At 44.0% G+C, this 26,880-nt stretch overlaps 1 protein-coding gene and 1 gene segment (V, D, J or C); both read left to right on the top strand.

Moving 5' to 3' along the window:
- Window positions 1–9,967: 9,967 nt before the first annotated feature.
- On the top strand, window positions 9,968–20,382 carry LOC117084158. The segment is given in 3 exon segments: window positions 9,968–10,089; window positions 10,173–10,483; window positions 20,351–20,382. Coding segments are annotated over 3 exon segments (390 nt in total).
- A 2,877-nt stretch (window positions 20,383–23,259) lies between these two features.
- On the top strand, window positions 23,260–25,287 carry LOC117084140. The gene is made up of 2 exons (XM_033212554.1): window positions 23,260–23,548; window positions 23,652–25,287. Exons 1-2 carry the CDS (start codon window positions 23,503–23,505, stop codon window positions 24,539–24,541), a joined length of 936 nt encoding a protein of 311 aa, XP_033068445.1. The 5' UTR covers window positions 23,260–23,502; the 3' UTR covers window positions 24,542–25,287.
- The last annotated feature ends 1,593 nt before the right edge of the window (window positions 25,288–26,880 follow it).

The raw sequence follows: 26,880 nt of genomic DNA, 5'->3' as shown, positions 1-26,880 counted from the left end.
GAGAGGAACCATGAAGTCAAGTGAAGAGTGGAGAACACGTTCAGTCCAAAAATCAGCATATTCTCAGAGGCACCCACTGCTCCATCACATGGGTGAGAAATGTTTGAAACCAGTGAAGTGTGAGTTCACAGTAAGTTATAAAGTTATCATGTTTCCACGAAATTTCATTAATATGCCAAGGACTTCTATAGATCACTCATGCACAAATATACACTGTGTGGTTTTTTTTTACATTTATGCAAGTATAGAGAAAAAGAATCTGTTGAGAAAACTTATTCAGGTTACAGAGATCTGTTAAATTTGAGATCCAATAGAATATTTTCTTTGAGTGAATTCTAGGCTACCAAGTGAATAGGTCAAAATTCCCTCTGTATAAATGTATTGATTGCTCCTTGAGTTGTCAAACATAAACCCAAGGATTGACATACTGAAATTTCACTGCTGTGTTGGTAATGTTTCTGGTAAGATTCTTCCAATACTTTGAGAATAGCTTTCCTGTTTCTTTGCTACAGGAAATTAATTTTCACAAGATCTGAGGACACCACATTTTGGGTGCTTTAGTTGAAGAGACTGCCTTCGTGGGAGTAGGCAGTTTTCTTCTAACAATGAGCTCACTTCTGCAAACCATTCAGTTTATTGCTGTATTGCCAAGAATCATGAAGTTCTTAAACTCCAATGCACTGGAAATCATGTCCCTTCAATTAAATATTAATTGGCACTGACATGAATTGACCATCTTGAATATGTGCCCTATGTTATGTGCCCAGCATGTTAGTGGACTGAGAATCCTCTGTAAGTTATATCCTCTGTTTGTAGCACTGAGCAGATTGACAATGCTCAGAGTCATCCATGAAAGAGAGTTCCGAGGTTCGTGGGGTTCTTGGAGACATTCAGGTGAGTTGAGGGGAGAAACAGGATTGGGGGCTGCCACCCATTTAAACAACACTGGGAATCATTACCATCTGTGGATAAAAGTCTACATCATTCAAAACACTGTTGGGGAAAAGGCTTACGGGGTGCCTGTATAAACTGGCCATAAAAATATGAGACGATAAGTTGTGGAAAGCCACAGGAGGCCTCTGAAGAGGAAAACCTCCTTATTGCCATCACATTCCCATGACCAGAGTGTGACCTGCTCTCTTATCTATAAACACTGTGCTCAAAAACAAGACACGCCTTTAAAACATTAAAATGTGGCCAGCCTTGCCAGCTCCTAGTTAAGCTCACTCCCAGCAGCTGCTCTCCAATAACTTAAAAAAATCAGTAGTTAAATATATGCTGGTTGAGCACTGCCTCCTTTTCACCGTTTCACCCCTAAACATCTGCTCCTTAGATCTAAGTAATTATACCTGATAAATAGTGTAGAGACCAAAGTTCAGTGTCTTTGCAGCCTCCAAATTACACTGGCCCCCTGACCCCCAACCTTTTTACACTCTTAACTTGTCTCTTCTCATTTGTTCATCGCCACCAGACTTCAAGTACCCTACGGGTGGTGTTGAGGCTGGTCCCCAACAAACACAGTGCATGACAGGCTGACAGGAAGAAATTCAACCCCTCAGTGGCTCCATATCAGCTCCTTACTATACTTGGTAGGGAAGCTTTTTCAGGGAAGAAATGTCCACTTTGGTGAGTCAGTGATGTTGCTCTCAGCTCCAATAAACAGTGTATTGGACCCAGGTTTCTCCTAGATCAATTTGATGACTACATTCAGCTGCTGCCCCAAAGTGTTTGACCAAGCGTGTGGCAATTTAAATGAGCCTGGCTGTGTAATGTAAATCTGAACTAAATAAACACAAATGGCATATCTGACCTAGAACCTCCAGGTTCTTTGCATGAATACTGACGTAGATCCTCTCATGGCTAAGTTATCAAAAGACCTAGTCTCTGAGAAATAGACACAGAAATTTCTCTATATAGACCATCCAGGAGAAAGACATCTGTGGAACCTTATCTATATGGAGGAAGTTGTTCCATCTCCTTAACAGACCCCTCCCAGCAGCCTTCCTTTACCATGAAAATGGGTCAAATTAGCCAATAGGGTAATAATCCTGTAATTACCAGACTAGCCAGAAAAGGGAAAGCCTCAGTTCCATTTCTGGAGACTCTGTGTATAGGTCACAGCCCAGAGGAAAAAAAAGACGACTGAATTATTAAGATTCAACTGAAAGAACATACGTACTTCCAGGATGCACACTTTGCTTTCTCAGCAGTATAGTTAATCTGGGTTAAAGATGAAAGTGTGACAATGCGCAGGCTGTATCTGCGAGGAGAACATAGGGAAACTGAAAGACAATGGCACTGGGGGCACTCAGAACCACCAGGGGCAACCGGGACACAGTGGGGTGCTGAGAACCACCGGGGCAACCGGACACCAGTGGGGTGCTGAGAACCACCAAGACATGAGTGGGCGCTCAGAACCACCAGGGGCAACCGGGACACCAGTGGGGTGCTGAGAACCACCGGGGCAACCGGGACACCAGTGGGGTGCTGAGAACCACCAGGGGCAACCGGGACACCAGTGGGGTGCTGAGAACCACCAGGGGCAACCGGGACACCAGTGGGGTGCTGAGAACCACCAGGGGCAACCGGGACACCAGTGGGGTGCTGAGAACACCAGGGGGCAACCGGGACACCAGTGGGGTGCTGAGAACCACCAGGGGCAACCGGGACACCATGGGGTGCTGAGAACCACCAGGACATGAGTGGGCGCTCAGAACCACCAAGGGGCGCTCAGAACATCAGGATTCTCCTAGGAGGCTCCACATCAGGATTCTCCTAGGAGGCCGCTCCACATCGGGATTCTCCTAGGAGGCCTCCACATCAGGATTCTCTAGGAGGCCTCCACATCAGGATTCTCCTAGGAGGCTCCACATCAGGATTCTCCTAGGAGGCAGCTCCACATCGGGATTCTCCTAGGAGGCAGCTCCACATCAGGAGCCTGTGAGACTGTGGTTTCCTTTTAGCCTTTGGTGATTCCTGGCCTGGGCAAGCAAAAGTCTTCCCCAGGATTTCTCACCATTAATTCCTGGTAAATCCATGATTTCTTACCTACAATACATTAATTTACATGAGGGATTTTTTTTTTTCCTAGACAGAGTCGTCTTCTGTCACCAGGCTGGAGTGCAGTGGCGCCATCTCGGCTCACTGCAACCTCCTCCTCCCAGGTTCAAGTGATTCTCCTCACTCAGCCTCCTGAGTAGCTGGGAATACAGGCACACACCACCAAGCCCAGCTAATTTTTGTATTTTTAGTAAAGACGAGGTTTCACCATGTTGGCCAGGATAGTCTCAATCTCTTGACCTCGTGATCCGACCACCTCAACCTCCCAAAGTTCTGGGACTACAGACGTGAGCCACTGCAGTCTAGCCAGAACAGGGATTTAATTCTACCTTTTTTTTCTTTTTTTTTTTTTTTTTTTTTTTTAGACCTAGTCTCTCTCTTCTCATCCAGGCTGGAGTGCAGTGGCATGATCTCGGCTCAATGCAACGTCCGCCTCCAGGGTTCAAGCAATTCTCCTGCCTCAGCCTCCAGAGTAGCTGGGATTACAGACACTTGCCACTATGCCTGGCTAATTTTTGTACTTTTTCTAGTGACAGGGCTTCGCCATGTTGGCCAGGCTGGTCTCGAGCTTCAGACCTCAGATGATTCACCTGCCTCATCCTCCCAAAGTACTGGGATTACAGGTGTGAGCCACCGCACCTGGCCTAACTCAACTTTTAATGCTGCATATTTTCTGAGTAATACTAACAATGATCTCTCAGGACAATTTTTAAAACAGGTTATTTATATATTTTATTTATTAAAAATAATACTATTATTAAAAGATTAAAAATTTAAAATCTCACCTGTAATCCCAGCACTTTGGGAAGCTGAGGCAGGCAGATCATTTGAGCTCAGGAGTTTTAGAAGAGCCTGGCAACATAGTGAGATCCTTTCCATACAAAAAAGAAAAAAAAAATAGCTGGCTGTGATGCTGCCTGTGCTCCCAGGTGCTTGGAAGGCTAAGGTGGGAGGATCCCTTACGCCTGGGAAGTTGAGACTGCAGTGAGCTGTGATTGTCACACTGCACTCCAGCCTGGTTGGCCGAGGGAGACCCTGTCTTAAAAAAATGTGTATTCTCAATACAAATGTTTTCCATGAATAGAGTTTTGTGTTTTTGTGCTGTGATTGTCAAGCAATTATATTTGTTTTCTAACTTTAACTCAGCATATGCTTGGTGTTTGGTTTATTTTTCTTTCATCTGCTGTTTGTAGAAATTAAATAGCACTTTAAAGGCTCTTGTTCTCCACTTTGGTTGGCTTCTGGTGTCCTGTTTTTCAGACTATTTCTCCAACTTCCCTTTTTTGTTGAAAGTCTTTTATCTTCCTCAGTCTCCATACAGGGAAAAGAATTGTCCCCTTACTTTCTGACCTCCAAGTCTGGTGAACAGTTCCTTTCTCTTCATAATCACTGAAGCCAACCAAGTTTAGGAGGATAACGGTTCTCCTTACAGTATACTCATCTACCTGCAGACTTTTTGCCCTCCTCACCATTTTCTAGGGTCCTGCAGACATCACCCCCATCCCATCTCCTCCCTTCCCTAAGTGCCACAGAGTGGGGTCTGCAGTTACTGCTGCCCTCTGTGTGCTCAGGCTTGCGGTTCACTAGTGTTTTGATGATGAAGCCCAAATCCCCATGTGCTTGCACCCTCTCAGACCACGCTCTAGGAAGCTGCCATTGTGAGTGACTCCTGGAAAGCACGGGCTTGGTTCAGTTTCGTATTGCTGGATGTTCTCTGTTATAAAAGGCATATTGGCAAATAAAGACTAGAGTTTGTATTGAATATTCATTCCAAAACTGTTTTTGTTCAAAAGTTTTCAAATAAAAAAGTTTTATTCTGCCTAGTTTGAAAACCACCATCTAAATTCAACGAATAATGTAATACAATTTTAAAAGTGATGTTTGTCTTATTAGTCATTCAATTTATTAATAATAGACTGATATTTAAAATACATACCATTGCACATTTAAGTGACATACTTGGCAAGAATGGCATTGACATTCAGTGTTACCAAAACATGTATTTAAATATATTTGTCTTTTTAATATTGGAATAGGCAGATATACATGTAGAAAAGCATTATTTTGTACTACAGCCTCAAACTGCAAACAAAATTGAAATTCAATTAAATAATAAGAATAATATGAAACAAATGGACGTGTTGTTTTGGTGTTTAGGTATTCACTCACTTTGGCATGGGCACATGTATGTGTCTTTGCTGGGCTGTTGTGTATGTATATGTGTTTGTATGACCATGGAGTTTTCAAATACATCATTAAGTTTCATAGTTATATTAATCTTGGCCAGGCACGGTGGCTCAGGCATGTAATTCCAGCACTTTGGGAGGCTTAGGTAGGCAGATCTTCTGAGGTCAAGGGTTCAAGACCAGCCTGGCCAACATAGCAAACACCCGTCTCTATAAAAAATACAAAAATCAGGCAGGCATTGTGGCATGTGCCTTTACTCCCAGGGCGACAGGGAAATGTGGGATCAGAAATCCCACGCAGAGTCCCTACTGGGGCACCACCTAGTGCCAGCCAGTGAAAGCAACCAGGAGGGAGACTGTGCCCTGCAAAGCCACAGGGACAGAACTGCCCAAGACCATGGGAACCCCCCTGTGCACCAGCTAACCTGGATTTGAGACCTGGAGTCAAAGAAGATTATTGTAGAACGTTAAGATTTGACTGCCCAGTTGGATCTCAGAGTTGCCTGGGGCCTGTAGCTTTGGCCAACTTCTCCCATTTGGAATGGCTGTATTTACACAATGCCTGTACCCCATTGTGTCTAGGGATTAATTGACTTGGTTTTGATTTTACAGACTCATAGTGTCGTCTCAGATGAGACCTTGGACTGTGGACTTTTGAGTCAAGGCTCAAATGAGTTAAGACTTTGGGGGCTGTTGGAAAGTCATGAACAGCTTTGAAATGTAAGGACATAATATATGAGAGGTGCTGGGGTGGAATCATGTGGTTTGGCTGTGTCCCTGCTCAAATCTCATCTTGAATTGTATATCCCACGATTCCGAGTTATCATGGGAGGAACCCAGTGGGAGATGATGGAATCATGGAGGCAGTTCTTTCTTGTGCTATTCTTGTGATACTGGTTGAGTCTCAGGAGATCCGATGGTTTTTAAAATGGGAGTTTCCCTGCGTAAGCCCTCTCTTTGCCTGCTGCTATCCCCATGTAAGGTATGACTTGCTCCTTCTTGCCTTGCGCCATGATTTTGAGGCCTCCCAAGCCACGTGAACCTGTAAGTCCAATGAACTTTTCCTCTATAAATTACACAGTTTCAGGTATGTTTTATTAGCAGCGTGAAAACAAACTAACAGATGAAATATCAGTCTCTTAAAATATGTTGTCAGGTCTGCATTGACATAGCAGATTCTAATATGGGAGGTAAAATAAGTAATGCATGGACCTTCAGATATTAAGTCACAGGGTTATTAGGGCTGTGCCCTAAGGAAGTGGACCAGAGGTCATATGCACTAGTGGCCATACCTTTGGTAAAGAGTGTTCATGGGTTTCTGAAAGTTTTGATAATTTTAATTTTAAAATTGAATTTATTATTTATTTCTTCTTCAATATTTCCAGAAGATTGTTGGCAGTAAGGACAATGTAGTATTGGAGTGATACTCATGAATTAGAGAGTTATTTTGTAATTATTTTACTGAGATTTGCATGAGTCAATTGAAGTTCATAGGTCACAAGTTGAAATATTAAAGTAAAGAAGTGTTCATTCACTGTAATGGCTGGAGTTTTTGACAAGGCAGTGCTTCAATTCAGCTAGAAAAAAAAACACAACAATAAAACTTTCAAATACAGGGGAGTCTGACCTCAGTCTCTCTCTCTCTCTCTTATAAAGAAAAAGCTGTGCCACATCAAGATTTTTTTTCAGGCTCTCAGATAGAATCAACATTGGGCATGCAAAAACTAATCACTTTCTCCTTAGTAAAGGCTAAGGTCTCAGACGAATGCAGAGTTGTGTTCATAAAGAAGACAACATTGTTATGTCTTCTCCTTTGTCGGGCAACTGTGCCCAAGTTGTGTGTTTCAGACATGGCCTATAGGGATGATTGTGGCTGCATGTGACTGACAGGGATTTCGTCTCTATATCTTTAAGTGCCCTGTCCTAGGAGCACCTACAGGAGTCAGCCCTAGACTGGAAGTGGCCTCATTGACCATCTGCCTCACCTATGCAGTCTCTGGTCAGTTCAAGTAAGTTATACCCCTGGAACATCTTTTCGTAAGTACTCCAACGAGTGTGTATGACCTATGATTCACATCCTCAAGGAAACAGCCATGATCATCCTATGACTTGGTGTCTAGAAGACTCATGCACTTTTAATTTTACCTCCAATGTAAGACTCTACTTTATCACATGCAGACACAGCAGAATATTTTCAGACATTGATGTGTTATGCTGAAAAATTCAGCAGTACACAAAAATTGCCTTCCCATCATAGCCAGTGGTTACTACTGAATAAGGATCTGTCGTCCCCTAGAGACGAGCGATTATGGGTAGTGTGCACTGTTAGTGGTTATGGCAATCGATCCCTCTTGTGGCAAATGTCAGCATCTTCTTTTATAACATTAAATCGTATTCTATTGTGCATGTATATCACATTGTCTTTACCATTTGTCTACCTGCTGACACTCAGATTGTTTCCACATCTTGGCCGTTTTTAACAGTATTTCAGTAAACATAGGATGTGATGCAGATATCTTTACAAGGTGGTCATTTCATCTCCTTTGCTTGTACTCCCAGACACAGGATTACTGGTCATATAATATTTCTGGTTTTAATTATTTTAGGAGCCTTTATACTGCTTTCCACAATTGTGGAAATGTAGAATGGTATAGCCATTATGAAAAACAATTTCAGTTTTGAGGTATGATCCATAAACAAATAATGTTTGATTATGGCTCCCAATGAGAGTTTCTACTAGATATAGTGGAAGTTCAGGAAGATTCCTTACCTTAAAGCAGGGATGGATTATGAATTTGCCTCTTATTTCCTAAAAGCAAAAGATTGGTAGCATGGATGATGGAGGTTGTCGGCAGGTTTCAGGATGATCTCATAAGAGGAGAATCTGTTAAAATCTGATAAAAATCTGAAAAAATGTTGGGTTTTCAGTCCTATACATACCTACACTCAATAAGAAACAATGAAGTTAAGTGAGGATCCAGAACATGTTCACTTGAAACAACAGCACATTCTCAAAGGCACCAATTGCTACATGGCAAGGGGGATGAACTTTTGAAACCAGTAAAGTGTGAGTGCACAGGAAGTGATAAAGTTATCACGTTTACAAGAAGTTTGTTTAACGTGCCAAGGGTTTGTACAGATTAATCATACACAGATAAACACAATGTATTTTTGCATACATAGATGTCTAGAGAAAAATCCTCTTAGGGAAACTTCTTCAGGTTACACAAATTGGTGTAAGTTGTAGATCTCATAGGGAAGTGTCTTTATGAATACTGGTCTGTTTTACAAGTCGGGAAATATTATACCTGTTGGAGTAGGCTTCCAATTGTGTAGATTTCTTAATTGCTTCTTGAGTTGTAACAAATGAACCAAAAATTGATGAACTGAAGTTTCATGGCCGTGTTGATAAAATTTTCCTATAAACTTTCTTTCAATTATTTGAGAAAAGTTTTCCTGATTTTCTTTTTGTCCAATAGATAAATTTTCACAAGATCTCAGGAAACCACCTCTCGGCGCTTGAGTTTAAAGGAGTCGCTTCCTAGGTAAAGAAGCTCCTGTCTAACAATGATGAGATCATTTATTCTGCAAAACATCAGGTTGGAGACTTCCTTGCCAAGAATCATGAAAATTTTAACTCCAATTTACTGAAAATCATGAATCTCAAACTTAATATTGATCAGCATTGACAAAAATGATGACTCTCCTGTTACCCACATCCATGGAGATAGATTATTTGTTATATAACTCACCAAAGTAATGTCAAATATCCAAGTTGCAATACTGCACACACTAAAATATGTTCATGCGATTCAATGGAGGAGAAATTCTTTCAGAGATAGATGGATCTGAATTGGTAAATATATAGGTAAGGACTCTGGGCTTGAGTATCACTGTCCAGCCATGTTTCAAAGGTGTGAACCATCAGGGAAGAACCAGAGCTCCTTGTACTCTCAGAGGGGAGGGCTCACAGAGGTCCTCTCTGGTTCATGGGAAAGGTAATTGCAATAATCTTCATGATCATCATGAGACTATCCGGCAGTGCTGACCCATTATCGAATTTTTGTCTAAAGTTGTCACTGCAATCCTCAATCTACATATTTTACATAGAAGTGTTTAGAGGTCAGGTCACATCATCAAGGTCACACATTGAGAAGGATGGAGACATGCCCCACTATCTTCTCAAAAGGTCTCGACAGAATCCCACATTTCAAAAGGTCACAGAAGGAGAGTTGTCAGGTGCTTTTTTAAAATGACCCATGTCCTGGGACAGGAGCTTGCCTCTAACCATGATGGATGTTTGAAACTACAATAAAACATTGGAAGGATCCAGGATTCACTGTCATTATTACATTCAGATGCTCTTCCAATATGTCTGAAGTGGTAAATGAGAATTTAGATGACCTAGGTGTGTGGTTGGTTTTATATCAATTTTTAAAGGTAGAACAACATTGACCCTATTCCAAAATGTGTCCATGATCCATGATCACACTCATCTCCCAGACCAGCTCCTTCAGCACATTTGCTACCTGGAAGAAGTGGACTCTGGGTTTGGTGAGGGGAGGCCCCAGGAAGAGAACTGAGTTCTCAGAAGGCACAGCCAGCATCCTCCTCTCAGGGCGAGCCCAAAAGACCGGGGCCTCCCTCATCCCTTTTCACCTCTCCATACAAAGGCACCACCCACATGCAAATCCTCACTTAGGCACCCCCAGGAAACCACCACACATTTCCTTAAATTCAGGGTCCTGTTCACACAGGAAATATTCTCTGAGAGTCATGGACATCCTGTGCAAGAACATGAAGCACCTGTGGTTCTTCCTCCTCCTGGTGGCAGCTCCCAGATGTGAGTGTCACAGGGATGCAGATATGACGATGTGGGAGGCTGTCTCTGATCCCAGGGCTCACTGTGGGTCTCTCTGTTGACAGGGGTCCTGTCCCAGGTGCAGCTGCAGGAGTCGGGCCCAGGAGTGGTGAAGCCTTCGGAGACCCTGTCCCTCACCTGCACTGTCTCTGGTGGCTCCATCAGCAGTAGTAACTGGTGGGGCTGGATCCGCCAGCCCCCAGGGAAGGGACTGGAGTGGATTGGGCATATCCATTATAGTGGGAGCAACTACCTTAACCCGTCCCTCAAGAGCCGAGTCACCCTGGCAGTAGACACGTCCAAGAACCAGTTCTCCCTGAAGCTGAGCTCTGTGACCGCCGCGGACACCGCCGTGTATTACTGTGCGAGAGACACAGTGAGGGGAGGTGAGTGTGAGCCCAGACACAAACCTCCCTGCAGGGAGGCGGAGGGGGCGGGCGCAGGTGCCGCTCAGGACCAGCAGGGGGCGCGCGGGGCTCAGGGACTACAAGGCCGGCTAAGGAGCTGGGTCAGGAGCTGGGTCAGGAGCCAGGGCAGAGTGGGCGGGGTTTCCTCATTTGCTCAGTAGTCTCCCTCCCCGCCAGCACCTCAGCTTTCCATAGGGATCCTCTTTCTTTATTATCTGTGGTTCCACTTCTACACATCCTTGTGCCAGGAAAGAAACGAGGAAGACAATTTTCCTCTTACAATCGAAGTTTCACCAATTACTAGGAACTTTCCTACAAGTTCCTGCATGGCCCATTACACCTTTTTGATTAATATCTATATATACTAATGCTTCTCCCCATCTCTTGATTTGTGTCATCAATTTAATTGTGCCCTTTCTGAAATTAATATGCTGAAACCCTAAAACCAATGGATCTATATCGGAATTTTAATTATATAATTAAGGTTAAATGTGGTCATAAGTGAGACCCTAATGCAATAGATCTGTTGTCTTTATAAGAAAAGGAAGAGATACCAGAGACCTCTCACTTTTCACCTGCACACAGAGAAGAAGCCACGTGGAGACATAGCGTCCTAGAAGGTGGGCCTCTGCGAGTCAGGAAGAAGCTGCACCAAGAACCAACCCTGCCAGCACCTTGATCTTCGATATTCAGACTTCAGAATTGTAAGAAAATCAATATTTGCTGTTTAAGCCACCCACTCCTGTTGTCTTCTTGTGAAGACGCAGACAGACTAATACCACACAATTCTATTAGCTCTGTCTCCTGGAGGGAGAAGCAGCCCCCTGAGGCTGGGCATATCTCTCAGATTTTCACATGAATGAGGCAAAAACGGTAGCTCTCATATAAAAACTGTCATGTCCCTGTTAGGACAAGGTCTTTTAAATAAGCTCTAGGGCTTTGTCACAAAAGTTGTCTTTCATCCTTTATTAGGATATAACTAACAGACAATGAGTACCAGCTGGATGGAAACTGACCACTGACCATCTTCTGCTGTCTCGTTATTATATCACAGAAAACCACAGCAACATCACTCTATGTCTTCAACTTTCTAAATTTGCACTGAATCTATTGCTAAATGAGGAGCTACATGGGATCTGTGTTTTGTTACCTTCTTCCCAGTCTTCCCCAATTACCAAGGGCAGAAGATACTTTCAGTGAAATTTGGTTGTCAATGCCCCCAACACCACATCACTTTTTAAGGTCCAGGAACTTTATTTGGGGGATAGTGAAATACACTTTTAAATGGAAAGCCCTAAAGCACATACAACAGCTGAAGGAATGGCCACTGTGCACCTGAAGGCTGATGAGGCAGATGCCATTCATTTAATTCATTGTTCACTTTCAGAATATCTTTGTAGTGGTATTAGAACTGTTAACTTGTACCCCTGTTGGAAGTATGTTTTTGGACTAGAGTCCAGTGTTTAAGTGCAGTTTCTTCATACTTTAGGTTGACAGAACACCCTCACTTCCAAAGTTATCTAGGTGAGAAATTTTATGTGCCACCTTTTTCAGTGAGGTTACTTCCAATCTGCTGTGTACATTTTATTGACATTCTGTAAAAGACAAAACTGTAAATCACATAAATATATGAGGACTTTCTAGATATTTAGAAGGAGGGTATGCATTAGGAGAAACAGGCACTGTTTACAAACTGAAATTTGTTATAATCTGCAGTAGTGAATGCATGACACAATTCATTAAGTCTCACAATTTTATGATGCAAAGTGTGAATCTAAATGTATACAACTTACAAAATTATTTAGCACATTATGAACCCCAGGATAAAATGCAGATCGTATAAAAGTAAAATATTGAATAACTACGCAGTGTGGGGAAGGAATTGCATGAGATGCAGGCAACAAAGAATGAAGTAATTTTTCCATTTGCATGTAAGGGGTTTCCATTCACAAGAGAGCTTTCATTTTTCTTTATTTATGTATTTTATTTAATTAATTAATTATTTATTTTTGAGACGTAGTCTCGCTCTGTTGCCAGGCTGGAGTACAGTGGCACAGTCTTGGCTCACTGCAACCTCCGACCCCCTGATTCGAGTGATTCTCCTACCTCAGCCTCCAGAGTAGCTGGGTTTAGAGGCACACACCACCATGCCCAGTTAATTTTTGTATTATTAGTACAGAAGTGGTTTCACCATGTTGGCCAGGTTGGTCTCGATCTCCTGACCTCATGGTTTGCCTGACTCAGCTTTCCAAAGTGCTAGGATTACAGAAGTGAGCCACCGCGCCTGGTCAAGACCTTTCTTTAATCAGGTTCATGTGTAACCAAGTTTCCCTCCTGACAAGGAAGTAATACAGAGGATTTGAATCTTTCCTTAACTGAGAAAGATTTCCCTCAAACTGCAGCTCAGTCCAGGCACACACTGTCTGTGAATGGGCATTTACCATCAGACAATGCACACACCTATCTCTATGTGGGACTTTCCCTCAGAAAATCAAATGCATCCTCATGTGGACTCTTCCCTCAGACGAGCACACCTGTTTTTATGTGAACTCTTCCCTCAGATAAGCGCACATGTCCCTGCACTTATTTTTTCCCAAACAAGCACATGTATCTGAAACTGAACAGCTTTGTGCCAAAATGAGCTCAGGATAGAGATAATTATGGGCTCTAGTTCTCACAATTAGTACGTCTGTCTTTTGAAAATTCTAACTGAATACTGTGCTTTATTGTAGAGGACAGTGGTTTACAGCTGTAATTGCACAGCCTACAGGCAGATGTCCATTTCCTCTGGGCAAGGTTTATTTTTATTTGTTTACTGTACTTATTTGTTGATAAACATTGATACTACAAAGATACACTAACAGGGTCCACATAAGAGTAATGGGCAGGCCGGGCGCGGTGGCTCAAGCCTGTAATCCCAGCACTTTGGGAGGCCGAGACGGGCGGATCACGAGGTCAGAAGATCGAGACCATCCTGGCTAACACGGTGAAACCCCGTCTCTACTAAAAAATACAAGAAACTAGCCGGGCGAGGTGGCGGGCGCCTGTAGTCCCAGCTACTCGGGAGGCTGAGACAGGAGAATGGCGTGAACCCAGGAGGCGGAGATTGCAGTGAGCTGAGATCCGGCCACTGCACTCCAGCCTGGGCGACAGAGCAAGACTCCATCTCAAAAAAAAAAAAAAGAGTAATGGGCAGATCAACAATAAACATCCAGTCCCAGGAATCCTTTGACCCTGCCCTCCCTGGAATCCAGAGATATAGATAGATGAGCCCTGCTGAGCAGAACACAAATATCCCCAGGGAGAAAGGCATGGACATAAGGCCCCTCCACTGCTAATAAAAGGAAGCTCTTCCCCTGTTCTCCTGGAGGTCCTGGTGAGGAGTCATCCCACACCTGTGCCCTTCCTCAGTATCCACACCATGGGGTATGTGCTGGTCTGGGTTTCTCTTGTCATCACCCTCAATATTCAGGTTCCCCGTGGATCAGGCTCAGCTGTGGCTGCTCCACGTGGGGCTGTTCTCAGTCTGTTGCCTCTGTGTGTGCAGAAGTCCTCTTTGGAGTTAACTAGTGGAGTCAGACAGAGACATACTACAGACCAAGAATTCTCAGACTGTTCTGCAAAGCCTCTGGATTCCCTGAAAACAGAACAAGTTTGGTCCAGCAGGATTCACGACAAGGGTTGGTGTGGGTGATAACAAAAGTAATTCATGTGGAAGTTCTCAATGGGACTCTCCTTGAGTTCAAAGAAGATTAACAGTCCTCAGAGACACTGTTCAGAAGATTCTCTTTTGAGATAATTAACCTGAGAGCCCAGGACAAGTCCGTGTATTACTGTGAGGGGCACAGTGAGGGGACATCTGTCTGAGCTCAGACACAAAACTCCCTGCAGGGAGACAGGAGGGGAGTGCATGGTAGATGCTACTGACAATCACCGCAGGGTGTTCTGGATACTAGTGGGTGCCCAGAACCACCAGGGAGTGCTCAGAAACACCAGGGGGCGCTCAGGACACCAGGGGGCTCAGAACCAATAGGGGGCGCTCAGGACCACAAGGGTTCGCAAGATACCGGGGTGCACTCGGGACCCCAGGGGGCACTCAGAACCACCAGAGGCAATCAGGACACCAGGGCAATTCGGAACCACCAGGGGATGCTCAGGATCCCAGCGGGTGCTCAGAACCACCAGGGGGTACTCAGGAAACCAGAGGTGCTCAGAACCACTAGGGGGATTCCAGGACCACCAGGGCTCTCAAGGTAGCAGGGTGCACTCAGGACACTAGGGGGCGTTCAGAACCACCAGGCGGCAAACAGGACACCAGGGGGAATTCGGAACCATCAGTGGGTGCCCAGAACCACCAGGGAGTGCTCAGAACCATGTCTCACTTCCAGGTCAGGCTGAGCACCAGGGGGTGCTCAGGACATGAGAGGCCCTCAGGACCACCACCAGGGGGCGCTCAGAACCCCCAGGAAGTGCTCAGGACACCAGAGGGCAATCAGAACACCAGGGGATGCTCAGGACACCAGGGGGCGATCAGAACACCAGGGGGCACTCAGGACAACAGGGGCTTCTCAGGACAGCAGGGTGAGCTCAGTAAACCAGGGTTTGCTCAGAACCACCAGGGGGCACTGAGGACACCACTGCTCCCTGAGGAGGCAGTTCCACATCAGATCCCTGGTTCCGGGCAGGGAGGGTGGTTCCTTTTGGTTCTTGCTACTAACCCTTTGGGAATTTTCCTGCTTCCTTTGTGGTTTCAAGAATCATTGGCAGATTCTTCTCAGGTGTAAAGCTCTGCTTTCTTATATTATGTAATGCTTCGGCTTTGGATGCTACCAGAATTACATTGTACTCTGAGAGGACTCATTCTCGGTTTGTGCAATAGTGAAAGCTCCAATGTTAGAGGTGGCTTTGAAAGCTATGTTAGGAGTGGCAGAGGGCAATTTATAGGAAAATGTCATTACTATAGAAGGCTCCTAACTTCTTTGCACATTTGCATAAACAATTGTAGTTTATGACTTAAAAACTGCATGCTTTCTTGGCCCTTTTTCTTAAATAGTTCCATTCTAAGTCCAGTAATCTAATTAAGCTGTGTTTTCAAGACCACCATTCAAGTTAATTCTGTTTAATGAAACACTTTGTAAAGAAAATGTACATCTATCTTTTTTAGAGTTGGCTTTAAATTTTACATTACTTTACTTTTTTTTTCTTCTTTTTGTTTTTGAGATGGAGTCTTGCTCTATCGCCAGGCTGGAGTGGAGCAGTCTCCTAAAGTCTTAACTCAATCCAGCACTGACTCAAAAGTCCAAGACCAGAGTCTCATCAGAGACAAGGTAAGTCCCTTCCACCTATGAGCCCGTAAAATCAAAAGCAAGTTAGTTACCTCCTAGATACAATTTAAGTATAGATATTGAGAAAAACACCCATTCCAAATGCGAGAAAATGGCTGAAATAAGGGACTACAGGCCCCATGCAAGATCAAAATCCAATAGGGCAGTCATTAAACCTTAAAGTTCCAAAATAATCTCATTTGACTCCATGTCTCACTTCCAGGTCAGGCTGATGGAAGAGGTGGACTCTCATGGTTTCTGACAGTTCTGCCACCATGACTTTGCAAGGTACAGCCCCAGTCTCAGTTGCTTTCATGGACTGGTGTTGAGTGTCTTCAGCTTTTCCAGACTCAGAGTGGAAGCTGTCAGTTGATCTCCCATTCTGGATTCGGGAGGACAGGGCCCTCTTCTCTCAGCTCCACTAGGCAGAAGCCCAGTGAGGACTCTGTATGGTGGCTTCAGCCCCACATTTCTCTTCAGCACTACCCTAACAGGGATTTTCTGTGAGGGCTACACCACCCCCCACCCAGCAAACTTCTGCCTGGACATGAAGATATTTCCATGCATTTTCTGAAATCTAGGTGGAGGTTCCCAAATCTCTATTCTTAACTTCTGTGCAACCATAGGCTCAACATGACAGGGAAGCTGCCAAGGTTTGGGATTTGCACCATCTGAAGCAGTGGCCTAAGCTGTGCTTTGGCCCCTTTTAGCTACACCTGGAGCTGAAGTAGCTGGGACTAAAGGCACCATTTCCCAAAACTGCACAGAGCAGGAAAGCCCTGGACCAGGCACATAAAACCATTATTTTCCTTTTGGGGCTCTTGGCCTGTGATGGGAGGTACTGCCATGAAGACCTCTGACATGTCCTGAATACATTTTTCCCCATTTTCTTGGTGACTGGCGTTTGGCTTCTTGTTACTTATGCAAATTTCTGCAGCATGCTTGAGTTTTTACCCAGAAAATTGGTTTTCCTTTTCTATTGCATCGCCAGCTGAAAATATTCCATACTTTTATGCTCTTCTTTGTCCTGAACGCTTTGCTGGTTAGAAATTTCTTCTGTCAGATACTCTACGTCTCCTCTCTCAAGTTCACAGTTCCACAGATCTCTAGGGCAGAGGCAAAATGCTGCCAGTCTTCGTGCTAAAGCATAGCATGAGTCACCTTTGCTCCAGTTCCCAAAAACTTCCTAATCTCCATCTGAGACCCCCTCATCCTGGATTTTATTGTCCATATTACTATCAGCAATTTGTCCAAGGTCATTCAACAAGTCTCTAGGAAATTACAAACGTTTCAGTATCATCCTGTCTTCTTCAGAGCCCTGCCAACTGTTGCAACCTCTATCTCTTACCTAGTTCCAATGTTGCTTCTATATTTTTGGCATCTTTATAGCAGTGCCTTACTCTCTGTGGTACCAAAAGAGCGTATTTTTTTCTTCTCATACTGCTATAAAGAAATACCCAAGACTGGGTAACTTACAAAGAAAAGAGGTTTAACTGACACACAGTTCTACATGGAAGGCATAGAAACAGAGATTCAAAATAAACTTATATGTAAATAAATAAAACTCCTCAACTAAAAATGTACTGTTCACATAGATTTTTTGAAGTCCCAATTCTATGATGCTTACAAAAGACTCACATCATCTGAAAATCTACACATGGACTAAAAGTGAATGGGTGGGAAAAAGATATGCTACAAAAACAGAAACCAACAGTGAGCACTTACATCAGACAAAACAAATTTCAAGTCAAACGCTATAAAGAGAGACCAAAATGGACATTATATAACAAAAAATGATCAATGGAGCAAGAATAGATAACAATTGTAAATATATGTGTGTGTGTGTATATATATATACACCCACACATGAGAACTCAAATATATAAGGCAAATATGTTACATAGTAAGGGACAGATTCTAACTTTATACAATTATAGTGGTTAATTTTTTTTTTTTTTTTTTTTGAGACGGAGTCTTGCTCTGTGGCCCAGGCTGGAGTGCAGTGGCCGGATCTCAGCTCACTGCAAGCTCCGCCTCCCGGGTTTACACCATTCTCCTGCCTCAGCCTCCCCAGTGGCTGAGACTACAGGCACCTGCCACCTCGCCCGGCTAGTTTTTTGTATTTTTTAGTAGAGACAGGTTTTCACCTGGTTAGCCAGGATGGTCTCAATCTCCTGACCTCGTGACCCGCCCGTCTTGGCCTCCCTAAGTGCTGGGATTACAGGCTTGAGCCACCACGCCCGGCCTATAGTTGGATAATTTAATACATTACTCAGCATTGGATAGATTATCTAGCCAATAATTAACAGATAAACATTGGATTTAAACTGCACTATATTCCACATGGACCTGACATTTACAGAACATTGAGCCAAACAACTTCAGAGCACATATTCTTTTCTTCAGCACATGCAATATTCTTCAGGATTGACCATATATTAATACAGTACAGGTGTCAAAATTTTTATGTAAAATGACACCAACTGTTTATGAGATTAAAGATGATATCAAGCTAAACATCAGTAACTGGAGGAAATTTTTATTTTTATTTTTTTTTGAGATGGACTCTTGCTCTGTTGCCCAGGCTGGAGTGCAGTGGCACAAACTTGACTCACTGCAACTTCTGCCTTCCAAGTTCAAATGGTTTTCCTGCCTCAGCCTCCCAATTAACTGAAATTACAGGTGCTTGCCACCATGCCCAGCTGATATTTGTACTCTTAGTAGCGACAGGGTTTCACCATATTGGCCAGGCTGGTCTTGAACTCCTGACCTAAAGTCATCCACCAGTCTTGGCCTCCAAAAGTGCTGGGATTACAGGCGTGAGCCACTGCCCAGCCTAGAGAAAATTTCAAAACTATATAAACACAAAAATTAAACAAAATATGCTTACATGGCCAATGGGTGAAAGAAGACATTAAGAAGAAACTATAAAAATGTATGAAACAAATAAAATAGAAACACAACATACCAAATCTTGTGGCACTTATCCAAACCAGTATTATGAGGCAAATTTATAGCAATAAACGCCCACATCAAAGAAGCAGAAATATTTTAAATAACCATCATAACAATGCATCTCAGAGAACTTTAAGAACAAGAAAAGGCTAAACTCAAATTATTTTTAAAAACAACAAAGAACAGATTAGACATAAACAGAATTAAGGCTAAAAATACAAGAAAAGATTAAAATAGCAAAAAAGATAAGCAAAGTTGAAAGTCATTAGTAGCTGGACTAACAAAAAAAAGAATATATATATATATATGGAGAGAGAGAGAGAGAGAGAACGCTATGACCCAAATAAATAAAATAGAAGCACAAGATGCCTCAACTGATATCCCAGAACAAAATAAATTATGAAGTACTATAATAAACAAGTCTATGTGATAAATTTGAAAACCGAGAGGAATTGGATAAATTCATGGCCACATACTACCTAACAAGATTAAAAAAGAAGGAATAGAAAGCCTGAGCATACCAATAAAAAGAAATCAGATGGACTTAGGTAAAAGACCTACATCCTGTTGAACATGAATTTAAAAATCTAGAAATACTAGCACACCAAACAGTATTTCAAATAATAATAATCATAATGCACCATGACCAAGTGGGATTCAACCCAGCGATTCAATTACACTTCAACATACACAAGTCAAAAAACATGATATATCACATTTATAGAATGAAGGATATAAACCATATTTCTATATTAATAGATGCAGAAGATGAAAATTCAACATCTCTTCATGGAAAACAACTCTCAATTATGCACAGAAATAAAGAACAATGCAATAAAGGCCACATGACAAGTCCATAGCTAACATCATACTTAACAGAAAATAATTCTTTTCTTTTGAAAACTGGAAAAGACAAGGATGCAAACTCTCAGCACTTATTCAACACAGTACTGAAAGTACTCAAGAAACAAGGGCATCCTCCCACGGAAATGCAAGAAAACAAAACAGACGTGGACACCCATAGACAGAACTCATTAGACCTGGTGAAGAATAGATAAAAATCTCGTTCAAAGCTCCAGTGTTCCCAGCTAAACATGAATATTGGTGATAGGCTGAAAATAAGGAGGTGAAGGGAGACATGACTTAAGAGAGGAGAAACCCTAAGACAGCAGAAAGCAAATCTACACAGAACAATCACAGGGCAGATGCCAGAGTGGACTGAAACAGGAGCTGCATTCTATTGGGTACCTAGTGGAGACCCTTTGACATTTCTTGTGAGGTAATTCTAGAGATGATTAATTTCTTCAGTATTTCTTTGCCTGGGAAAGTATTTATCTATCTTTCATTCCATAAGAAGTATTTTATCAATTATATGTTCTTGGGTGGCTGTTTCTTCCCCCCCCAGAAATTTAAGTACAGTTACGCTCTGCATAACAAAGTTTCTGGCAGTAACAGATGGCACAAACAATGGTGGTTCCACAATAATACGCTCCCTTATTTATCTATACCTTTTTATGTTTAGACAAACAAATACTACTGTGTTACCATGGCCTACAGTATTTACTATAGTTGTTTTGGGATCACTGGGGTGTTGCTTTCTCTGGCCAGAACCCCCTGTGGCCAGCGGCGACTTTGCCTCAGTTCTTGTCCTACATCTGGAAGGAATGAGGTATGCAGCCGTGTGGAGGGTGAGCAAGACAAAGACTAGCTTCATGAAGCATTGGAGCCTCTCACAGGAGACCCACAGTGACTAGCTCCTCTCTGCAGGCGAGTTGACCGGTTGAGTGTTCAGCTCTCAGCAGAGAGGGTAGCTCCTGTCTGCAGCTGGTCTTCCTGTCGTCTCTCCATCCTCTGTCCTGCTCCGGCTGAGCCCAGGGGTGTTTACGGACCTCCGAGGGGAGGAAGTGCGTGCCCACTGGTCCACGGGTGGTCATGGGTGGGCAGAGAAGGCACCACAAGTCCCGACTCTGGTCCGAGGATCTGGGAGCCCGGGCCCCAGCCTTCAGGCCCTTCCTAGGGACCCGCCCCTGTGCCCAGGAGTCTTCCTGCCTCCTGCTGCAGTTCAAGGCCCAGGGGGCTCCCCCCGACTTTCCTCCAGGATCAGAGCAGGCGCCAACAGCAGGAAGAAGCCAGAAAGTGGGAGCAGGCACTTCGGAACATGCAAGAGGGGAGAGCTTTTCCTGGGGACCCCGAGACTGCAGGGGCGCCTGAGGCTGCAGCCCCCGGTTTGCAGGGGCAGAGTTTCTACCTGCTCCATGGAGGGAGATGCCCGTGTCTTCAGCCATGGTTTGGGTGGCTGCTCCTGCCTGTTCCCCGACCTCCGAGAGCACAAAGAGGCCGAGTCTACTGCCCTGATTGGGGCAGCTGGAGCCGCAGCTGAGAGGTCAGGGCTGCTGCCTGCTCCTGGCTCCCACCGGCTCCGTGGAGCATCAGCTCCCTCTGCCCCTCCTTGCAGCCTGGGCAGGGGCTTCTGATCTTCGCTGGGCCCTGGTCAGTGTCCAGGGCAGGGGTGACATCTCCACAAGCTCTCCCCATTGCCCCAGTGCTCAGGGAGGCCTGGCAGAGCTGATCACTACCCCGGGAGTAGTCGGGAGTGGCAGCCTCCGTGGTCACCCTGCCATGAGGCAGACCCCTGGGGATGCGGCCTGGGCAGCCGTCCAGAGCCTGCGGAGGCCCAGGAAGCCCCGCACCCTTGGCGGGGTGGGCACAGTGGCTGCTGCCCGGGTTTGCAACGTGGTGCCATTTCCTTTTCCCTCACTGGAACCCCGAAGTTTGACATGGGGATTCCTTTCTGCCTTGCTGCGCAGCTCCCCTTCCCCTGGGGTAGAGCCCCCCATTTCTCCAGGTGTTCGCTCCCACAGCTCGTGTTCTCCATGGTGTCTTCACCTTCCAGATCTGCTGCCCTGCCCTGCAGACTAAGGCTCTGATTCCATAAGAGAGGGGAGCTGCTTCCTGGTAGAACTGTGGTGGGGATCTCTCTTCCCACCTCATTTCCTGAGGGGTTAAACCAGGGCCTTTAGGATACTGGTTTTGGTGGTTTGCCCCGTTGAGTAATTTCTTGGTTCTGTAGTGGGTGTAAGAGACTTGGCTCTGGAAGCATTTCAGAAGCGTGGGCTCAGATCCACCACAGACAAACACTTTGGGAAGGGAAGATTTTTTGTGACTATTCTCATTATAAGGGAAAGGCATTCAAAAGAATAGAAAAGCTCTTCAGTATGTGTTCCCTGAGAATTTCACGGTAAAAACATGCTTACCACACTCAACTCAAAGCACTTCAATGTTTATTAGTATATTTTATCTTGTACTAGCCTGTATTTCATTTGGTGAACTCTGCCTCAGTTCAGCTCACACCCTAGCTTTGATTCTCCCTACAAGGACTTGTCTCTCTCTAGATTTCAGGTTTGTTGATTGTCTTAAAATTTCAATGATCCGAAGTATTACAGACAATTTGCAAAAGTCCATTTTCTCTGTTTAACAGTTATTGTTGATTTTATTGTTACTGTAAAAAAAAGAAATTCTCATTTATGTACATTTCAAATCTGAATAACAAAATTTTTAGTAACACCAAAAATAATAAAAGAATCCAAATATTGATCAGCTGCCTAATAGAAAAACAAATTATGGTAACTTTGTTTACTGGAATAGTACCCATCATTCATCATAAAGGAAGGACCGATATACACAATAAGAAGATTAAATTATCAAGTATTTAAATTGAGTAAAATAAGCCAAACAAATAAGAGTATATATGATTCTATTTTTTAAAATTCTGAAAAATGAAAACTGATGTAAAGTAATAAGAAGAAGATTAGTAGTTGCCTGGGAATATGTTGGCAGAAGGGAAGGAGAAAGGATAAGGAAAGAGAAATAGGAAGTAGAAGGACAGAAAAGAAGTTGAAGGAATTTCACTTGTCCACCTTCTTTATCATGGTAATAGTTATGTAATGATTATCAATTTTGCACTTTAAATATGTAAAGTTTATAATCTGTCAGTCGAATATTATAAAATTTATTATGTGGAGACAAGTTGAAAATTAGACAATGTAGGAGTAACAGAAAGATAGATACCAGTATTTTAAATGTCAGAGATACCTGAAAATTTATCTGCCTGAACCCTAGTTCTCTCCACAGTTTAAGGTGAACAGGAGAGTGCAGCAAAATCACACATATTCTGATTAGGCAGTGGCTTCTGCAAACCATGCTAGGCATGTCCAGCTCTGTCCTGGAGTTGGCTAAGGGAGGAGTCAGGGCCAGTGGTGAGAAGCGCAGGCCCAGATACCAGAACTCACTCATCCCAGACATGATCTCTTAGGTACATACGGAGCCCATCCATGTGTGGGTTTACTTGACATCTGTAAATAGAGAACATCGACTCCTACAGAACATAATTTACACACATAGGTAAATCTGAAATAAGGTGATCAGTGCAAAGTTTTTATCACAGCACAGTTTCATATTAAGCACACTTTCTCAAATCCCATTGTTGTCACCCATCTTCCTCAGGACACTTTCACCTGCTCTGGGTCCTGCTCTGTCTTCAGGTGTCTGATCCCAGAGCTTGTTATATAGTAGGAGTTATGCAAATAGGGCCCTCCCCCTGCTGATGAAAACCAGTCAAACCCTGACCCTGCAGATGTGGGAGAGGAGCCGCAGCCCCGGGATTCCCAGGTGCTTCTGCTTGCTGATCAGGACTGCACAGAGAACTCACCATGGAGTTGGGGTTGAGCTGGGTTTTCCTTGTTGCTATTTTAGAAGGTGATTGATGGAAAACTAGAGATATGGAGTGTGAATGGACATGAGTGAGATAAGCAATGAATTTGTGTGGCAGTTTCTGATTAGGATGTCTCTGTGTTTGCAGGTGTCCAGTGTGAGGTGCAGCTGGTGGAGTCTGGGGGAGGCTTGGTACAGCCTGGGGGGTCCCTGAGACTCTCCTGTGCAGCCTCTGGATTCACCTTCAGTAGCTACTGGATGCACTGGGTCCGCCAGGCTCCAGGGAAGAGGCTGGAGTGGGTCTCATATATTAATAGTGATGGGAGTAGCACAAGCTACGCAGACTCCGTGAAGGGCCGATTCACCATCTCCAGAGACAATGCCAAGAACTCACTGTATCTGCAAATGAACAGTTTGAGAGCTGAAGACACAGCCGTATATTACTGTAGTACAGACACAGTGAGGGGAAGTCAGCGTGAGCCCAGACAGAAACCTCGCTGCAGGGCACCTGAGACCACGAGGGGGTGTCCTGGGCCCTGTGAACTGGGCTGTTCTCTGTGGCAGGGGCTGGTGGTGCTAAAGGCTGACTTTCTCTCAGCATCTGGGGCTGCCTCATCATCAAGTTTCCTCAGAGAACCTTTCAGATTTACAATTCTGTACTCACACTTAATGTCTCTGAATGTGACACTTTTTTCCCCGATGTTTCTTTGCTTTTGTGACAAGAGAACGCATTCTCACCACCATGGAAGGCTGAGTGTCACTTTGGGTGCAGAAATGACCCTCCCTGGTCACCAGAATCAGAGTCCCGAGGAAGCCCAGGGGAACCTGGGAAGTGTTTTCCAATCAGACTCAGGGCAGATGTCTCCATGGGAATCTCTGATTGGAACAGGCTTTTGGATTCAGATTGGGACCAAGAGGGAGGTTCATCCATCCAGGGCCAGGATCCTTAGAATCCTGACAGTTTTCACAGTAATCCCATCATCCTTTAAAACTGAACATTTGACTCAGAACTCATCCATTTGGCCCTTTCTCTGCTAATCAATTTTCCTTTTCTCTAGGCTTCATTCTTACACTTCCCTTTTCTCCTTTGTTCTTAAAACGGAGGGTGTGCTTCCTGTGGTCTAAACCGCAGGCCTCAGATACATTACCTGGAACTCAGGTGTGGCTCACGTTGTGGCTCCTGAGGACCTGGCAGGCTGAGGGGCCTTTCTCATTCCTGGTTGCCTGGACGCCCCTGCTGTGCTCTATGCATGGACACATTTGGGGAACGCAAGTGGACACTCCTAGTTGTTTCCTCAAATGGGACACTGATGTCGAGATGATCTTGTGCTTCTCACCCTGTCATAAAGCTCCCCCCTCACCTGTGATTTTTGGGAGAGCTGAGGATGACTTTGTTGTGCTGCGAGCTCTGCATGACAGCAATTGTGAGGTCTGGCTAGGCACAGCCAGAGCCAATGGAGCCGGCCATCAGGAAAGACAAGCTGGAATTCCTGGGAAGTCCTACAGCTGCTGTCCACCATGGAGTTCCATCGTCTCCTCTTCTGCTAGGATTAAATCAGACCGGCCAAGTTCATCTAGGACAATCTTCCTGACCTAGAGAAAAATGATGACAGGCTTTAATAACACCTGTATTATACCATCAGAGCAACACCTATATTAGTGTTTGATTGAATAACTGAGACTATGTCCCAGTCAAGGTGACACACAAAATAGATTATTACCATGATTAATATTTTATATTGATTATTTTAATACTAATATTAATGCAATATTAATTTAATATTAATTAATAGTTTATATTTGACAATAGAATCAGACTCATGTTATAAATAATTTTGCTAAAATATGTGTATTATTATTCATCTTCTGAGCAGAAATCTCCAGTAGCCGATTAAGTTTGCATGCATTGGTCAAAGGAGGGCATCCACCCTTTTGAGGGAAAATGCATGGAGGGTAAACGAGCCTGGGAAAGCTGATGGCATGTGATGGAAGCCTGTCCCAGAGTGAAGGAGAGAGGGAGGGAGGATTGGTTGGAACTTTCTTACATTTATGTGCTGTGCAAAGAAAGTCCAGATTATCACTGAGTTTTGCGCAAGTCGAAGTTGCCCCTCAGGAAACCCTCATGACTCCCAGCAATGGCTCCACCTCAGATGAGTGCAGAGCTCACTCTATTCCTAAGAATGGAGCACACGATATGGGATTCAGCATGAGCCACCTCATGGACATCAGAGAGCAGCAGCTGGGTGCATGATCCAAGTGCATTGTTCTGCCTGTAGGTGGAGGGAGGAAGGCGCATTCTCAGAGCCAACATGCGGTGAATTTTTATACAGAATACACATTTTCACATGATTGATTGGAAGGCATATGAAAAAATGTGTAGTCCACAAGCAATTGTAATTTTCGAATTTATCGCAATTGCATTATGTCTTCATTCTGGATGATGTCTTTGAACAGAGTTGCATTTTCGTGGGTATTGTTTCATGGATTGAGAACATGAATTTCACACCTGCATTTTTTACCCACGTGCAGAGACCTTGAGTAGAGCATGTCTGGACCTTATCTACACTACCTCTAATGTCCCAAGGGAAAGAGTGGAGACTTGACTGACTGCAAACTTTGTGGTAGGAGCTGCTCCTGCACACTCCTGCACACCTCAGAGCCTGCAGAGACCCCAAATGAAGTTTTATTGAGCTGGGTGTCTTTCTATGTGGGGGAATTATGGGCTGCCCCACTCCTGGTGATTGCTTGTCAGCTCTAAAGACAGGTTCACAATGAGGTCACCTGGTAGCCTTTCTCACTGCAGCTCCATTATGTAAATTACCACCATCAGATTCCGGGTAATAACACAAATTCTATTTTTGTGACCTCATTTTCTTAACTTTTTTGTTCTTAAGTTTGGTTACAGAAAATGTTACCACTTAGTTTCCTGATTCAAATGTGATAATTTGCTGAACTAATCAGGGTTTTGTTGTTTTTTTTAATGTGCTCAGATTTGGAAAATATAAATGAACAGCCATGTATGGTTCACTGAGTGGACATAGTCAGTTAAGTACATTAGTAAAAAACATGATTGCTGAATTATATAGTCAAACTACAGTTAGATTTGCAGAAAGTTGCCTCCAGTAACGTCTGAGAAGGGAGGGCCACCCAGCCGATCCCGTCTCTGGGCTTTGAGGAGGCTCACTACACAGGCGAGGTCACATGGGTGAGATCCAAGATGCAGCTCCCAGCCATTGCTGTGCTATTTTCCAGGAACCAGACATACAACTTGGCATCTCAGAAGCAGATCCCCAAGACTTCCTTTATCTGGGCTTCACGGGCAGCACAGGACCAGCAGGAGATGCTCAGAACTCACCCAAGGCAGAGCCACAGTGAAG

Source organism: Trachypithecus francoisi, unplaced genomic scaffold, assembly GCF_009764315.1.
Source record: "Trachypithecus francoisi isolate TF-2019V2 unplaced genomic scaffold, Tfra_2.0 Contig00450, whole genome shotgun sequence".
NCBI lineage: Eukaryota > Metazoa > Chordata > Mammalia > Primates > Cercopithecidae > Trachypithecus > Trachypithecus francoisi.
This window is presented reverse-complemented; position numbering and strand designations above follow the sequence as displayed.

Coding starts and splice junctions, on each gene's coding strand:
- LOC117084140 (XM_033212554.1), top strand. CDS start 23,503: ATGGAGTTGGGGTTGAGCTGGGTTTTCCTTGTTGCTATTTTAGAAG. Junction 23,549..23,651: donor CCTTGTTGCTATTTTAGAAG/GTGATTGATGGA, acceptor CTGTGTTTGCAG/GTGTCCAGTGTGAGGTGCAG.